At 39.2% G+C, this 18968-nt stretch overlaps 1 protein-coding gene across 1 annotated transcript in view; it reads right to left on the bottom strand.

The window, feature by feature from the left end:
- gdf10a (growth differentiation factor 10a) overlaps window positions 1–16820 on the bottom strand; it is a 28814-nt gene extending 11994 nt beyond the window's left edge. The window contains exon 1 of the mRNA XM_057847964.1: window positions 16371–16820. Coding sequence (XP_057703947.1) covers window positions 16371–16611 — 241 coding nt within the window. The 5' untranslated portion in view covers window positions 16612–16820. The remainder of the gene's footprint in view (window positions 1–16370) is intronic.
- Window positions 16821–18968: the final 2148 nt, after the last annotated feature.

Below are 18968 nucleotides of genomic sequence, written 5' to 3' on the forward strand. Positions count from 1 at the left end.
GAGCGCATTTACTTTTTGGGAGAAGTAATTTGTAACTGTAATTAATTTTTAAAAGTAAGATTAACAACACTGTCTCGACCTCTGACGACAGGCTCGAAATACAACGATTTATGACAGCGTCGCAATTTCATTGATTCCCGCAAGACGGACACATGGCGGATTCATTACATAAGTTAATTATTCATATTGTTATTTTTCTGATTTGTATTTACAATTTATTTGTTATGCTATGTGTAATTGCTATTTGTAATTTTACCAGCTGTATTTATTTAGGATTTAGCTTAGGTTTTTGGGCTGTGGAACAAATTTATCGAAATATAATGTACTGTTATAGGAAAATCGACATACGACCATTTCGACTTACAAACCAGGTCCTAAATTCTTAATATTTGTTTGTAGAGGTACCACTGTATTAAGAATGCGCCATATTATCGGTGATTTTTTAAAAAAAAAAAAACTGACTTTGGCTTCCAACAAGTTAAGACATCTGCCAATGTAACACGTGAGAATTGTATCAAAGCTAGCTTTTATATCTTACTGAAATTATCATTTTTAAGGGTTCGTATTAAGTTTGATGAGATCAAAGATTTTTTTTTGCAGTGTAAAATCAGACTTACAGTACATATCTGTAGGGGAAAAAAACACACTTGACCATAATATATAACAATCAAATGAAAAACATAAGAATAGCAGCAACTCTCTCTGTCTATCTGTCTCTCTCTCTGTCTATCTGTCTCTCTCTCTGTCAGTCTCTGTCTGTCTGTCTGTCTGTCTGTCTGTCTGTCTGTCTCTCTCTCTCTCTCTCTCTCTCTCTCTCTCTCTCTCTCTCTCTCTCTCTCACTAAATTGTATTTTTTATGTTTTGTCAAACATCATAATACACTTTCTGATAATTGGATTTAAATACACACAATATTTATTTAGAAAAAATACAAACGGTATCCTACTGGAACATATTGTTTTGCCACTGAAAGGTGCTTCCATGTTTTTGTTTTAACATGGCCCAATCAGTCAATATTTGTTTTATATTTTCCAACACTCTTGAAAGTTAGTTTTGGACATGTTCACTGTTATGGGGAAAAAAGAGTTTTGCGTCATGATGATGATTAAAAAATGTTTTCCAAAACAGGGATGAAATTGTGCCTTGCAACGGGGCCTCATCTGAACTTTAGTTCTGACTGTTCATAAAGACGCAAAGACGGGTTCACTGTGACAGGAAAAAAAAGTTTTGCATCAGTATGATGATAAAAATCTTTTCCAAAACAACAGAGCCTCGTCTGAACTTTAGTTTTGACTATAAAAGTTGCAATGAAGAATATGCAAGCAATGTTCCTTCTAATTTTTTCTCTAAATTTTTCTGAGCAGACACGTAAGCTCCATGAGCATAATGAGAACCACTGTGAGTAGCATCAGATGTGTATGCTGTGGCCACACACCAGTATAACAACTGCTCAAAACTTTGCACGTGTTTTATTTTATGTAATATTTCAATCTAATAACGTTCAGTGAAACACCATGGTCCTACACCAACCCCTACGCCGTTGAAGAACAAGCAAATCTTCTCCTACTTTGACGCTGTGCACCTTTGGAAGAACATCGACAGCAGCTTCCACAACAACGGCTGTATGGTGCTGCCCAGGTGTCCTGGGGCTGAAGTAAGTGGTCATCATTATTCAGTTTATAAAAGAGATGAATCAAAAAACCTATCTTTCTAAAACAAACATGTTTTTTAGGAGCCAGAGAGGATGAGGACAGCCCGATTCTCGAGCCGGAAGGTGCTGGCCAGGTGGGAGAACTACAAGTCTGTCAAGGTACTACAAGTTGACTCAGAAGGTGCTGGCGCGCTCTTCGATCGAGAAACAGAGCGTCGGGCTCATAATGGCAGTCGTCAAACCCAACACGGTCGCACGGGCAAGGAGGAACACAGGGACACACAGGGCCGACATCCTGGAGATGTTCCAGAGGACAAGGGAGACCTGGAGACCGGCCGGGCGGTCCATCTCTCCCCGTGGCCTACATGGTGTCTTTTGCAATGTCGCTGTGGGACTCCCTGATGTGCAGGAAGCGCAAGAGCACCTACTGGAGTTCCTGGCGGTCCCTCTTCAACTTCAGAAGTGAGGAAGAACAAGGCCTTGGAGTGGCCGGCCAGCAGGAAAAGGAGCAGAGTCGAAGAGGGGAGAAAGGAGACGGCAAGGAACAGAGACTTGTACAAGTCCAGGTGACCAGAAAACACAAGGCATAGAAAAAGACTATGTGATTGCTGGAAGACGAGGCTCACATCCTGGTAACACCACATGGATTATTTGCACTGCCTGAATTTTAGGACTATTTCATATGCATTTTATATTTACGTTAATTTAGATTTCATACTTGCACGTCACTTTTGAGATTTTAACTTATACTGCACTGAAAAGTGATGCTCCACAATTTCATTGTATAACTGTATAATGATAATAAAGGGCTATTCTATTCTATAATAAGTTGTGATTGTATATAGAATTTATTAATAATCTATTTAGATATTATTTATAATTCATTCTGCATGTTTTCATCAGTTATTAAGTTTCTGATGTTAAATTGAGTGATTTATTAGCTGTTGAAAACAAAAAAAATTAAGTTGCTATTTTGGTCAAAAACTTATATATGTTAAATATTGCTATTGATCCTGAAAATATAGGTGATTATCTCTGCATTTGGTGATTTTTGTGCATCTAGTGTAAAGTCTGAGAATTTTATAGCCATTTTAAAGTGCCTGTGACACGAAAAAGCATGTTTATTTCATAATACACGCGGTATTTTATGGTCCTGAATGATATGGACCGCTTGGATGTGTGTGGAAGCGATCGCTATATTTATTTAGTTTTTTGAATCCCGCGCCAGGAAAATGAGTGACTTCCGGCTTCGGTCTTGCATTAAGGAGGAGGGCGCTGTGACGTGTACGGTAGAAGACGTCCTCTTCACGCTACAGTGTACTGTTGTGTATGAGGACGAAGGATTCAGCTGATTTTGCGGAGTAATACGTTTATTTTTCGCATCACGCCAGCCAAACGGCTGCGGAAAAATCATTCTGTATGAGGGAGAGGCATATGCGCCTTTTTGGAGTTTCAAAAGGTTCCCATTCACCGTGGATATTTACTGTGGGACCATTGGACTTACGATGAAGTGAGTAAACATCTTGTTTTGTATTATGTCAAATAAGAATGCAGCGATTACAAAGTAAACACTACAAACTTCCTTTAAATGAAGGACTACTTACGTTTGATCATTGATAGGCATGTAAAAAGCTCTCCTAATGCATTAGCAGCAGCATGTTAGCTGCGTTAGCTCCAGCCAACCTCCTCCGGGGAACGAAATGTAAATTGCTCTCCGCCGGGCGGTTTGCCGATCCGCTAAGACATTCGACAACCGGGTCGTCATGTCAAATAATCCAGGATAGCTATGTGTGATTTTCCGCTTTGAAGACTTTGAAACATCACTCGGTTCGGGTTAGCATGTCGGCTAGCTGTCACGCCTTCTGGTTTGTTTACATTCTCCGAAGCCGGGGAAGGGAAATGACATATGTCCGATTTAGGTGTTATAAAATATCGTTCGGGAGGTGCGACAGTAAAGGTGAAGTCGACAGTTTTGACCATTATGGAGTAATTTTGCCATGTCGTCCTGAATAAATGCATTTTTATTATTTCATATTCCATTCAGCACAAGACTGTTATTTGTCATGACCATGCCATTTATTTAGCAATTGGGGAAAATACTTGGATAAAAAGAGTATCCTGTAAAAATATTGAAGTAAAGAGACAGAAACAATGACATTTTGCCGCTCTCTTCGTCGCGTTTTCCTCGTTGTGAATAGTTCCCCCTCAACGGGCTGACTGGTCCTTCTCAAGCCATTTATATAGCTATTGGGGAAAAATACTTGGGTAAAAAGAATATCCTGTAAAAATATTGGAGTAGAGAGACTGAAACAATGACATTTTGCGGCTTTCTTCGTCGCGTTTTCCTCGTTCTGAATAATTCCCCCTCAATGGGCTGAATAGTAAAATCGATGAGCCAAGTCTACCCCTGACGTCATCCACCTGTTGGGGACGCTAAAGCCCTATAATGGTAGGCGTGGCTAACCGGCAGATTAAAAGACTAATTTCTCGTCATCTGTGCTTTGCTAAATTGTTGTATATAGTCGAATCGTCTCAAAATATGATTCTAATTCACATAATAATGACATTTTAGACTTTTTTTCTCGTGTCATATGCTCTTTAAGTTTTGTTATACTTATATAAAAAAATATTAATCAGGATTTTATAAGGGAACGACTTTGAATTTTTTGATGCCGCTGCTCATGGAAACTCATATATGGCTAAGGTAGGTGCCTGTTTTGGTTTTATGTCGGTAGCATCTTTGGTTTTGAAAATATTTGAATTTGAATTTTTTGAAAATAGGCCCCCTACGGATCGGCCTTGTTACCCGTGTACTGTCAAGTATTATGAAGTCTATGGATACGCTACTGGAGCTGAAATTACCGAAGACAGCGGGAGAAAGCCGATCTGGAGGCCGTAATGTTGGTTGAAAGCTTGGCGAGGCTCCAGATCTCTGTTGTCTGAAATCACATTCTTGTATGCTATTTTTCGAATAGTTTTATAAATTGTGATTTATTGACCTGTTTTGCACATGCAACAATCGTTTTAAATAAAACAAGAAAATGAATCATGTTGTCCAAATGTTTTATTGCGATCAATATCTGCAATAAAAAAGAATTACATACAATTTTTGTTTATATGTACATACCTTGTAGTATTTTCTTACATAGACTTTTCCTTGTAACAACAAAATCTGTGCAGCCCTTTTGCATTCGGCAAATGTAATATAATTTGTAATTTTACCTCATTTCAGTCACTCAAGTGGCTGGCTTATAAATCTACACCTCTCGTCAACACAGGCTGACAGGTTGTTAAAATTTTGTCCATGAATAATCAACAAAGTGATAAGAGCAATCATACAATCTCATCTACGTCTCATCTATGTCGTGCTGAATCCATTTTTGGAGATTCTGTGGGTTCCTCTGGCTTGATTTTGCAGTTTTAACTTCTTAACAGTCAACACACTGCTTACGTCAACCGCAATTCATGTTGTTCTTTCTAAACCGGAATTTCGCAGCAGACATTTTCCAAGATGGCACCGCCCATATTTCGCTCAAGAAACTTTTCTATATTAGTCTAATTTGCCTAAAAAAAGTCCGCTAGCTTAAATGGTACGAATGCTAACGTATTTACAATTCTCATAGCAAAGCACACACACACATACAGTAACTCCAGAAACTGAAGCTGTAAACTTAATTATAAATGCATACACAAACACATATTAGCTGAAACAACATACAGCCTTATGTGGGCCAATCAGAGCGCAGCTATCCTTTATCCATAGACCGCTGAGTCTACTTCTCAGTCATACAAGGCGACAGCACTGCCACCAGAGGGCAATGTATCCTTCATCATTAAACAAAATACAATACTTTTTTATTTTTTGAATAATTTGTTTGAGATTTAGGGGTACTTAAAGGTTTAATTTCGATTCACGCGGAAATTCGCGTTACGTCCCCAAAATACGAACGGAACTTGTCTGTAACCTGGGGAATACCTGTAATTGATTTGGCCCACTTAAAATGAAAAAGACAAAAATCTCGTTGTTCACGAGATGTGTATTATGTTATATGTGAGAGCAACACTGTCAATGCAATGATTGGCATGTAGCATAAGTGATGTGAAGTTGTGAACTCTATCGTATTATTGACTAGACTCCGGTTGTTCATTGAGTTACGTTGCAAAATGGTGCAGAAAACAATTTTGTTGGTCTAATTAACTAGATTATATTTGTTGTAAAATTAATTAATACTGTAGTGTATGTAAAGATTGGCAGTGGAATGTGACTTCAGTAAATCAGTACAGGAGTGTAGCGAGCTTTTTACTCTTTATTTTTCTCCGTACACACCCGAGTCATGCACCTCACACATACAGTGCCTTGCAAAAGTATTCGGCCCCCTTGAATCTTGCAACCTTTCGCCACATTTCAGGCTTCAAACATAAAGATATGAAATTTAATTTTTTTGTCAAGAATCAACAACAAGTGGGACACAATCGTGAAGTGGAACAACATTTATTGGATAATTTAAACTTTTTTAACAAATAAAAAACTGAAAAGTGGGGCGTGCAATATTATTCGGCCCCTTTACTTTCAGTGCAGCAAACTCACTCCAGAAGTTCAGTGAGGATCTCTGAATGATCCAATGTTGTCCTAAATGACCGATGATGATAAATAGAATCCACCTGTGTGTAATCAAGTCTCCGTATAAATGCACCTGCTCTGTGATAGTCTCAGGGTTCTGTTTAAAGTGCAGAGAGCATTATGAAAACCAAGGAACACACCAGGCAGGTCCAAGATACTGTTGTGGAGAAGTTTAAAGCTGGATTTGGATACAAAAAGATTTCCCAAGCTTTAAACATCTCAAGGAGCACTGTGCAAGCCATCATATTGAAATGGAAGGAGCATCAGACCACTGCAATCTACCAAGACCCGGCCGTCCTTCCAAACTTTCTTCTCAAACAAGGAGAAAACTGATCAGAGATGCAGTCAAGAGGCCCATGATCACTCTGGATGAACTGCAGAGATCTACAGCTGAGGTGGGAGAGTCTGTCCATAGGACAACAATCAGTCGTACACTGCACAAATCTGGCCTTTATGGAAGAGTGGCAAGAAGAAAGCCATTTCTCAAAGATATCCATAAAAAGTCTCGTTTAAAGTTTGCCACAAGCCACCTGGGAGACACACCAAACATGTGGAAGAAGGTGCTCTGGTCAGATGAAACCAAAATTGAAATTTTTGGCAACAATGCAAAACGATGTTTGGCGTAAAAGCAACACAGCTCATCACCCTGAACACACCATCCCCACTGTCAAACATGGTGGTGGCAGCATCATGGTTTGGGCCTGCTTTTCTTCAGCAGGGACAGGGAAGATGGTTAAAATTGACGGAAGATGGATGTTCCTGTATTTGGCTGCATTCTGGAAGAAAACCTGTTGGTATCTGCACAAGACCTGAGACTGGGACGGAGATTTATCTTCCAACAGGACAATGATCCAAAACATAAAGCCAAATCTACAATGGAATGGTTCAAAAATAAACGTATCCAGGTGTTAGAATGGCCAAGTCAAAGTCCAGACCTGAATCCAATCGAGAATCTGTGGAAAGAGCTGAAGACTGCTGTTCACAAACACTCTCCATCCAACCTCACTGAGCTCGAGCTGTTTTGCAAGGAAGAATGGGCAAGAATGTTAGTCTCTCGATGTGCAAAACTGATAGAAACATACCCCAAGCGACTTGCAGCTGTAATTGGAGCAAAAGTTGGCGCTACAAAGTATTAACGCAAGGGGGCCGAATAATATTGCACGCCCCACTTTTCAGTTTTTTATTTGTTAAAAAAGATTAAATTCTCCAATAAATTTTGTTCCACTTCACGATTGTGTCCCACTTGTTGTTGATTCTTGACAAAAAATTAAAATTTTATATCTTTATGTTTGAAGCCTGAAATGTGGCGAAAGGTTGCAAGGTTCAAGGGGGCCGAATACTTTTGCAAGGCACTGTATATACAATCATGGTGTAGTAACCATTCAATTAACCCCTAATTTGTGCCGGATCCTGCTGGAACAAGATCCGGCACCTCTTGATTTTGGCCTCCCTGTGTTCCTGGACTTATTTAGGCAGATCCGGCACCTCTCATGTATAGAAAATAATAATAATATAAAAACTTTTTTTTTTTTTTTTTTTTAAATGTATAAAATAAAATAATAATATGCATACATTTATTTACAGAACGAATCCCAAGATTTGAATGTTGTCTATAAAAATTTAACGTCATTTGAAAGAGTCGGAGATTTGCTGATGCACGGAAAAGATGGACCAACAAATCACGCCGCTGACATTACAAAAAAAAAAAAAAAGGGGGGGAAATTGCGGCCTCTGGGGAACAAGCAGCCAGGATCAAACGGTATTTCAACATGCTATAAAGACAGTTGCATTTACTGTCTTTTTTCAAAAAGAAGGAAGATGGTTCAAAACGAGTCAGAAAAGCAACAACCAGCGATGTGGGCAGCTGCAGCAATCCCGTGCTGAGAATAGCCTAAATAATTATAAATTGTTGTCATAACATTTATACAATGAATATTATCTGAAATTGAGTCCCACAGCATGGCAACTGGTCATTTGCGTGTTGTTTTCAGAACCATTTTCTGCGTATGTTATGGGACTTGTGCCCGTCTCGTCATCACTGCGCTGTCAAATGTACTTTGCGTTCCGGCACCTTATGATTTACAAATTAAGCACTGGTAGTAACCCACCAATAGGAGTGTCACGTTGCCGTATCGAACGCACCAATAGGAGCGTCGCGTTGCCATATCGAACGCACCAGTAGGAGTGTTGCGCTAACACATCACTGCGGTGCCGACAGTAGTCCTAGTGATGCTACAATCCGTTTCTGCTGAAATTTGTTTTGTGCACTGCATAGATTTGCTTGTGCGCTGAGTAGGTGCAAGTAGTGCGCGATTGAGGGAACATTGGATGCGAGATGTATAAATCGATAACAATTATGCTTCACACAATTTGAAGTGGTGCAATTACACACGTTCCCTTGTTAAAGCCTGTGTCACCCGAGCAGACTGAGTGGCTGGGACGTGACTGCAGAAGCCTCTCTGTAAGAGGAAACAGACTCTGGGGGATGTGGGTGGCAGGGGTGGAGGTTGAAGCGGGGAGCTCTCCAGATTCATGATGAACATTAACTTCAACAGCAGACTTATTGTTCATTGTGTAAGAGTTCAGCGGAAGTATGGACTGACTCAGGAGATATACATTACCTCAGATTCAGCCTGCATATGGAAATGCTTACCTCAAGCTTCGCTCTAAGCCTTTTAATACAGCCTGCACCCTCTGCCCATGCAGGCACCGCGACACAATCGACTGTTTTAACAGCTCTTTCATTGTTGTGAAAAGTCCCTCACATCTCTCCTTAGATTACACTAGGCCATCGCAGTCAAAATACGCGCCTGTTATGTTACGCTACGTGAGAAGTACATGGGATATAAATGAGTTATAAAAACAGCATCAGATGTGCTGTGACTAAGCTCCCCCTTGGCACCGGGATGTGGAGTCACACACGTCCTGGAGCCACAACACAAACACACGACCCATGACAATGACACTCTGAGGCGCCACTCTACGGTTTGACTAGACATAATGTCGGTCATGGCTTGCAGGGTATCACAGGCGTTTTTTTCTTCCTGAGGGGAATGGATCGGACCCTCAAAGAGGGGAGGCAGCTGCGGCAGGGTGTCGGCATCATTTAAATGCATTCTCAGACTGTTCCAAAACAATAACACCTATTTAGAGTGCCTGGCTGAATCCTGGTGCACCAGTGATCTTGGAACATAAACTGCCAACCTGGCCATAAAATGAGCTACACTTTAACAAATAAATGAGTTCCAATGCAACAAACTACCTAAAAATTTAGCTCAGTTTGCGATAGGGGTGTGACAATATATCAAAATGGTGATATATCGCGATACTTTGTAGGTGAGGTACACAGAGGTTCAAACCCCTCGTTTGCGAGATATAATTGTAATTGTACCGGATAAAGCGGTAGGTAATGGATGGATGGAACCTATTTAAAGTGCCTATAACAGGATAATAAAAGTCTTAAATAGCATTATGTTAATTAGAATCATATTTAAGGCGATTCAACTATATACAACAATTTGGCAAAGCGCAGATGACGAGAAATTAGTCTTTTAATCTGCCGTTTAGCCCATGCCTGTCATTATAGCGCTCTAGCGTCCCCAGCTGGAGGATAACGTCGGCAGGGTCACGATTTCATCTGAGTTAGAATTCAGCCCATTGAGGGGGCATTATTCAGAACGAGGAAAATGCGACGAAGAGAACCGCAAAATGTCATAGTTTCAATCTGTCTACACCAATATTATATTATAATATTTTTATCTTAAGTACTTTTCCCCAATTGCTAAATAAATGGAATGGTCATGACAAATAACAGTCTTGCGCTAAATTGAATATGAAATATTAAAAATGCATTTATTCAGTACGACATGGCAAAATTACGCCATAATCATCAAAACTGTCGACTTCTTGCACCTCCCGAGTGATATTTTATGCCACCGGAGTTAGTCTGTTTTTTGTCATTTCCCTGCTTCGGAGAGCGTAAACAAACCAGGAGGCGGAGAGCGTAAACAAACCAGGAGGCATGACAGCTGACCGACATGACAACCCGAACCGAGTGATGTTTCAAAGTCTTATTCTCGCCTTTTGAAGAGAAAAATCACACAAAACGGCACATTTCACACGCCAACGGGGTTGTCGATTTTATATAATGGTCTATTGCCTGTGTTCTGCCAAATTTTGCACCTTTATAATAATTTGCTCCCAAAGCTGTTGTGGCTGTGAATAAGCCCTCTTTTACATTCAGTTGGACTCTCAATGTTATCCACAGGTAGTAAATAAACAAGTAACATCGTAAGCATACATGTTCAGCACAAATATGGCGTAAATTAATGCTTAATGACACGGCGAAGACGTAAACAGTGAGACAGTGGCGTGCAGTTGTTGTGTGCAGCTAACATGTCTGAGGAGAACTTTTCTACATATCCGTCCATGATCAAACGTAAGTAAATATTCCTCTATTTAAAGAAAATTGTAGTGTTTACTTTGTAATCGCTGTATTCGCGGCCATTTTTAACACAAAGTTGAAATTTATGATGGGGTGCAAATTTGACAGAACACCGGGCACAAGAAGAGGGCAATAAAACGAGTATAGCGCTCTCCTGGCGGGCATGCGAAGAAGATCGAGGGGGGTGTGCGACAAGCCGCCGGTTGTCGGCCGAGTGGCATTCTCAGTCGACAAGGAACATTGTCAGCCACAAAGTGCAAGCCACCTCCATAATAGAACGTGTGCCATGATCCCAGTCTTTGACAAAATACAAAACACAATGTTTATTCACTTCTTCAATGGTCCCACAGTTGTTGGACTTGTTTTGGCCAATCTCGGGGTGAATGGGAACTTTTTGAAACCCAAAAAGGCTCACACGCCTCTCCCTGCTGCAGCTACAAAACCCTGCAGCACATTGGGCTGCCGTGATGTGAAAAATAAACGAATAAATCCGCAAAATCAGCTGAATGAGTAGTCCATCTGCATGACGTCACATTGGCATTCGTTCTCAACCCGAGACTGGAGCCGGAAGTCACTCATTTTCATGGCGCGGGATTCAAAAATTGAATCAATAAAACGATTGCTTCCACACACATCCAAGCGGTCCATTTCATTCAGGAGAATAAAATACATCATGAAATATGAAATAAACATGCTTTTTGATGTCATAGGCACTTTAACTGCGAGTGTGTTTTACTGTTATTTGAAATGTCAGTACAATTTCTAATATGTTTATCTCATTTATCTGCATGAAAGTTAACATAACATTAATTGATATCTCGCACCACACACTTCCCAGCTACAGTCACAATAATCACACTATACTGTTTCATTGTTCAGGTCTTTTCTTAGGTGTAATCACACTTGCATCACAATGCTGAAGCTGCATGTTCAGAATCTGGTTCTGGCCTTCATGATTATTGTTTTCCCTACAGTGCTTGCGAGGGTTTTGACATGTGCACGTTCCAGAAACATGCATTTTAGCTACACTTTGATCCTTAAGGTATTATTTTGGGGAGTGTGTTTGTCTATGTGCCCTGCAATTGATGCAATTGACTGCTGACCAATCCAGGATTTATATACAGTGGTACCTCTACTTACGAACGTCTCTACGTACAGAATTTTCAGGTTAAGACACAAATCATCGGGAAAATATTGCCTGTTGTTAAGAGACAAAATTCAGGATACGAAAGGCAAAAATACAGTGTGGCTGGTACTCGCAGCTCACAGAGATGAAGGAACATAAAATAATTATAGCTGCTCTGTCAGTGCCTATAGCCTAGCATTCCTGGCATCCAATTGGCTAAGAGGGACCTTTATTGTATGTGTATGTGTGTATCCCAGCATTCTCTACTGTACATTCGCCCCTTGTGTTCCGACAGCCTTTCATGAGTGTATTAACTTTTAGTCTTGGTTTTTTACATTATCCACAAGAGTGATTTTATGTTTATTGATCAATAATCTAATCGTAACATATATTTATTTCATGGTTTGATGCATTTTTATGCATTGTAAATGATTTATGTCTGAATTTTGGGAAGCTTGCAACAGATTAGGGCATTTACATGGAAAACATGTTTGTACTTATAGAATTTTCAAGTTAAGAAAGTACTTCTAGAACCAATTAATTTGTAAGTAGAGGTACCACTGTATAGGGTGCAACGCATTATAAGGCGCAGTAGTCGTAGTAATGGTTGGGGTTGCGTTTTATATCCACCAGATGGTGCTGCGCTAAAGATAATTTCATGCTATGATTAACCAATATTGATCTCTCGACTTACTAAATTTTCAGGTTACAAAACTACTTAAGGGGGTGCTGAGGATCATATTTTGTTTTTTCATCCAAAAACAGCCGTTGCGGTTCAAATTTGTCATGCTCGCGCTTTTTCTCCATACAAGGCGTCCACAATTGTACTACTGATGGTATAGTACTACTACTAGGCTACCACAAAGACAGCATTCTATTGCAACTACAGTGTGTGTTGGAGTTTTTGTATTGGAAATAAAAGTGCCCATAATAATGCAAATAGAAAACCCTAACCAAGGGGTCGCCAACCATAAATGTTGAAAGAGCCAAATCGGCCAAAATAACAAAAAACAAATATGTTTGGATCCGCAAAAAATTAAAAGCCTTATAGAAGCATTATAATGAAGGCAACACATGTTGTATTTATCTATATTAGAGCCTATAAATACATAATGAGCCTTAATGATTAAATGTTTATTTTTCTTGCAGTGCATTCTATAGAGAATGACGAACCACGTGACTACTTGTTGTTGTACGATGCTGCCTCAAGTTGAACTTCATAACAATATTAATGAATTATGTTTAATTGCTTTGATAAAATTAAAGAAATGCAATAAAGAAAGTATATATTTTGGTGTTCAAGTACCTGCATAAAAGCACAGGTGTTCAATATTGATCACATCACACGACGCTTCACAGGTATGCTGCCGCTGAATTAATGTCCTTGATTTGCTGATTGATGATGTTGCCTGCCATTTTTATGGCCCTTTCCTTCACTGTCTTAGTGTGAGAGGCATGTATTTGGTTTTCTGTATTATCCCGGTTTTGCTTTTGAAGTCTGCAAATAGGTGTTCTAATATGTTGATGAATGACTCCTTCATTTACCAGTCACCATCTGTGAGCGGCGTTCGGCAATTCTGCGGTGAAACGTACTACACAATGCTCAGCACGCTTGCGCAAGCATCCGCACGCATGCGCACATCGGTTGAAAGCGGCGAGTCCCCATTATTATTATTATTATTTTTTTTAGTTTTTTATTACATTTTCATTGCCTTAAAAAATACCTTTTGAATGTATTTCCCTCTCATACTTTTAACCATTGTACTTTTTGGTGTTAGTAAAGCAGTTGACCACATTAGTCACGTAGCGTATTTAAACCGTCCATATTTGATATAACTATATTTAAGTATTTTCTTAAGGCCTTTTTAGTACGTTTTGCCTTTATGCATCTAAATAAAACAAGATGAGAGCGCACGGTAGTACTTTGGGTGTCAATTCGCCTAATGTAGAACGTTTCACCGATGTAGGACATTTTGGCAGAACACTGGTTTGTTTACAACAGCCGCCCTGCTGATAGACTGGAAAACGTTAAGATAGTTTGTGTCATGTTTGTCCTAAAATATATATATATATTTCCCGCTCCCATATTTTTCCATTTTCAAACATTTTTGAAATGCTCCAAGGAGCCACTAGGGCAGCGCTAAAGAGCCGTATGCAGCTCTCAAAACACGGATTGCTGATCTCCGCCCTAACCTAACGGCGCAATGACACACAAAGACATTGGAAAACTAAAAGGTCCAATAAGCCTTGTTTAACATCCCCTTTTCACAACACTCAAATAAATTGCACAAGAATATCCAATAGTGTTCTGCACGGCGGCAGCTCAAGAGCAACAACAAACAATAATATAGTTATATTAATAATAATATAGTTCTCCATGGTCTAAATCTGCAGCTAACTTTTCTTCATTGGGCACTATTGTAAACTATCATAATCATCTTCATTTTCGACCTCAAACTGAATTTTAGAAAATTTCGCTGTCTTTATGAAGATTAAAAAAAAAAAATTACTAATTCTTTTTTTGTGCCATGTTATCGCCTCCTCTGCCAACTGTAAACTTTTGCGCTCCAATAGAGCTTTGTTCGATGTGACCTGGTAAGAGCAAGGTGCCAGGTTGTGACCATGTTATCAACAAAACAAAACAAATATTTTTCAATATATAATGTATATTTAGTCCCCAATTAAATACGTTATTGTTTCAATATGTTTTATTTAATGATTAACACCAGGGGGTGTTGCAGCACCCTACTTCCCACACCACCGTTAGGTGTGTAGTTTAGCTTTTTGGCTGTCATTCATCACAAAAGACATCAGATCCATTTGAGCTCGCGTGGTTGGAGTTCAAGGATCATGCTGTAGTACTATTGATAGCAATAGACGTCCAATCAGTTTTGACTAGGTGGGCTGGCAGTATCACCCAGTAAAAATGAATCGGATGTCTATCAGTCGCAGCTAATGTTATTAATGCCATGATACAATGACAATCTGAAGTAAGCCAAAGTTTATCTCCTATGAACGGTTACTTAGTTGTTTTAGTGCAGGGGTCGGCAACCCAAAATGTTGAAAGACCCATAAAAAACAAATATATCAAGAGCACTCTTTATAATGAAGGCAACACATGCTGTATGTACGTATCTACAGGGGTTGGACAAAATAATGGAAACACCTAACATTTTGGCATCATATTCATTGAACTTAACAGTGACAGAATGGCATGAGGAACATCTATTGAAGTTGAGCATCTCTTATAGCCGGCACAATCCCCAGACCTCAATATTATTGAGCATTTATGGTCAGTTTAGAGATTCAATTTAGGGCTGCAGCCATCAATCATTTTAGTAGTCCATTAATCGATGAACTAGTTAGTTCGAATAATCAAGTAATTGGAAAAGGAACATGAAAAATTAAAAAAACCTGAGCTGAGCCTCAAACGATATAAAAAAAAAATAAAAATAAAAAAATCAATAATATAAGGATCTATGTACAACAAAAGAACAATTGGCTAACTTACATAGCAAAAGTCCACTAGCTTAAATGATATAAAACGCTATCGTTTTTTTTTGGTTTGTGTTTCAAAAAGCTCTTAAGAAATGGTTTAGAAACATTCCCACAAAAAACAGCTAAATATACCTATAAATAAACTTACGAATGCATTTAAAAAAACGTGGCTTATGTTGCTTTTAACATGGAGCATCTGGATTCAACCATGTGAAATGAGGCAGACTAGAGGGCAGTGTATCCACCCAAATCAATAAAACTAAACGCAAACACTTTCAAAATAAACCATTACAATGCCACTTTGATTAAACGAATACTCGAAGCAGTAAAATTTTAGTAAAATTTAAATAAAATCTTTTTTTCTAATACTCGAGTTAATCGATTAATCGTTCCAGCACTAATTCAATTAGGATGTCTATTTCCACTGCCATCGTCTCTAAAAGAGTTGGAGGGTATTCTAACTGAAAAATGTCTCAAAATTCTTTTGGAAACAATTCACAAGTTGTATGAATCAATACCTCGGAGAATTGAGACTGTAACTGCCGCAAAAGGTGGACCTCCACCATATTAAATATTTTGTTGTTGTTGATTTTTTTAAGGTGTTTCCATTATTTTGTCCAATCCCTGTATATTAGCTATATTAACCTACCATCAAATTGACTAATACGAATATATAATGAGCCTTCATAACTAAATGTTTATTTTCCCTGCCGTGCATCCTACAGAGAATGACGCACCATGTGCGGCCTTAAATTTAACTCTATTACAATATTATTGAATTAGAAGAATGTTTGTATCATGTTTGTTCTCCTACAGAAACCACATTAAAACAAAACAAAAAAAATCCTTCGCGCATTTTTTTCCATTTTCAAACATTTTTGAAAAAGTTCGAAAAAGCCACAATGGCATCGCTAAAGAGCCGCATCCGGCTCTTGAGCCGCGGGTTGCTGAACCCCGTTTTAGTGTATGAAATGTGCTTGCTATTTAACATTTATTGCATTCACTGTTTCATTAACTTACAAACACTTACTCTGAATCGCTCTGAAGCTCCTAACTGTGTTGCCCTCTTTGAGACGCTGTTCCCTGTTGCTCCTCTCGTACAGTTTGGACATGTGTTGGAGGAGCACGTCCTGGTCCAAGTCACCTGAAGAGGTCGGCCGGGGGAAGCTTGCACCCTGGGCGCTCCTGAAGCCCGCTTGCTGCACGATCCGAACCGACGCGACGCCGAGGAAACACTTGAACACCAATAGGGGCAGGTGCGTGGAGAACATTGTTCTACCTGCCGTTATAATTTCCAGAAGCAGCGATATTGTGAAGGGAAAAAAAAGGTCAAAAGTGGATTCCAGTTGTGCGTTAAGTTCCACGCTGCCTTGAAATGCGCACGCTGAATGTGTGAAACGCGTCCAATAGTCCGAGCAGCTACTTTTATTTCCACGTACGCGCGTGTGTGTACGTGAGGTTTGTCGGAGGAGTGCTGACGTACACTCCAGTGGGGCCAAAGAGCTCTCTGTTAAGCCCTTATGTGCAAACAGCAGTGGAGGTCATGATGCTGACACCCCGCCCCTCTTTCTCCTCTTTTTCACATGATGTTGATGAGGATGATGAGTCTTTAGCATTCATACACACTGCAGGCCAAAATATCCGTTTTTTTTTTCATGTCCAATTCCGATTTTTTTCAAATTTGACCTGGGCTCATTCGATGGTGATGAAAATCGAATCTATCTAGCACCTCTTCAGTATGAACGCAGATCCATGTTTACGAGTTTACGACCTATACAGTATGTCATCAACAAGTGACCGCTCATCAACTAAACAAACAACAGATGAGAATGAGCGATGGTGTCGAATAAACAAACAATATATTTTGCTTCTTAATAATGCGCGTGAAGCAATCAGCAGTGTTGTCTTTGGCAGCCCTTTTAATTTTCGTTTTCGTCTTTTAGATGATAATACTGATAGTCTTAGTCGTATTTTAGTCAAAGTTAGTCTTAATCTCAAAATTGTTTTCATGTCGTTTTTGTTGACAAAAACGCAAAGCAACACTAGGTAACTTTTCATCCTTTATCAAATATTTTCATATCATACGTGATGATACATATGTCGACTGACAAGTACAGTGATCCCTCGTTTTTCGCGGTTGATGGGGACCACTACTTTGCTGTCTTTCACTTACCTGGTTCTAGGCTTTATTATTTTTTCAGATGTTTTTTTTTTTTTTTTTTTTTTTTTTTTTTTTTTTTTTTAAGTAGAAAACTTTTTTTTTGTAATTAAAAAAAAAAAAAAGTGTCTACAATGAATTTATTCAGATTTAACATTGGAATGAGAGAGAGAGAGCTACACAGTATATAAGACATGTTTATTTTAACTTTTTCCCCCAAATTCTAATTTAAAAAAAAAAAAAAAAAAGATGTATATATTGCTGGCCAAAAGTATTGGCACCCCTGCAATTCTGTCAGATAATTCTCAATTTTTCCCAGAAAATGATTGCAATTTTCTTTAGAAGTCTCCATTGCTTTCTCTCAAACTATTTTCTAGAGCTTTTTGAAGTGTATTTTGGGTCATTGTCCTGCTGGAAGACCCATGACCTCTGATGAACACCCAGCTTTCTCACACTGGGCCCTACATTATGCTGCAAAACTTAGATAGTGATAGTGATAGTCTTCAGACTTCATAAAGCCATGCACACGGTCTAGCTCAACAGGAAACCTCTGCCATGTTTGACTGTGGGGAACTTGTTCTTTTCTTTGAAGGCCTTGGTTTTTTTCCCTTGTAAACTATACGTTGATGCCTTTTCCCAAAAAGCTCAACTTTTATGTCATCTGACCAGAGAACATTCTTCCAAAACGTTTTCGGTTTTCTCAGGTAAGTTTTGGCAAACTCTAGCCTGGCTTTTTCATGTCCCTGGGGCAGAAGTGGGGGCTTCCTGGGTATCCTACCATTTTCATTTAGACGCCCGACGAATAGTACGGGTTGAAACTGTTGTACCTTCAGACTGCTGGACAGCTTGAACTTGTTTGGATGTTAGTCGAGGTTCTTTATCCACCATCCACACATTCCTTCATTGAAATCGCTCGTCAATTTTTTTTCCCGACCACATCTAGGGAGGTTAGCCACAGTGCCATGGGCTTTACACTTATTGATGGCACTGCGCACGGTAGACACAGGAACATTCAGGTCTTTGGAGATTAACTTGTAGCCTTGAGATTGCTTCCTTACAATTTTGCTTCTCAAGTCCTCAGACAGTTGTTTGTTCCGCTTTCTTTTCTCCATGCACAATGTGGTCACACAAGGACACAGGACAGAGGTTTAGTCAACTTTAATCCCTTTTAACTTCCTGCAAGTGTGTTTTAGTTATTGCCACCACCTGTTATGTGCCACAGGTAAGTAACAGGTGTTGTTAATTACACCAATTAGAGAAGCATCACATGATTTTTCAAAGGGTGCGAATACTTTTGTCCGGCCCATGGAGTTTTGTGTAAAATAATTATTTTTTTCCCCATTCTCTTTTGTGTTTTTTCATTGCAAGCAAAATAAATTAAGACATTACTACCAAAGCATTTGTAATTACAATTATTTTCTGGGAGAAATTGAGCATTATCTGACAGAATTGCAGGGGTGCCAATACTTT

The sequence above is a fragment of the Corythoichthys intestinalis genome, chromosome 10 (genome assembly GCF_030265065.1).
Source record: "Corythoichthys intestinalis isolate RoL2023-P3 chromosome 10, ASM3026506v1, whole genome shotgun sequence".
NCBI classification, from domain to species: Eukaryota; Metazoa; Chordata; class Actinopteri; order Syngnathiformes; family Syngnathidae; genus Corythoichthys; species Corythoichthys intestinalis.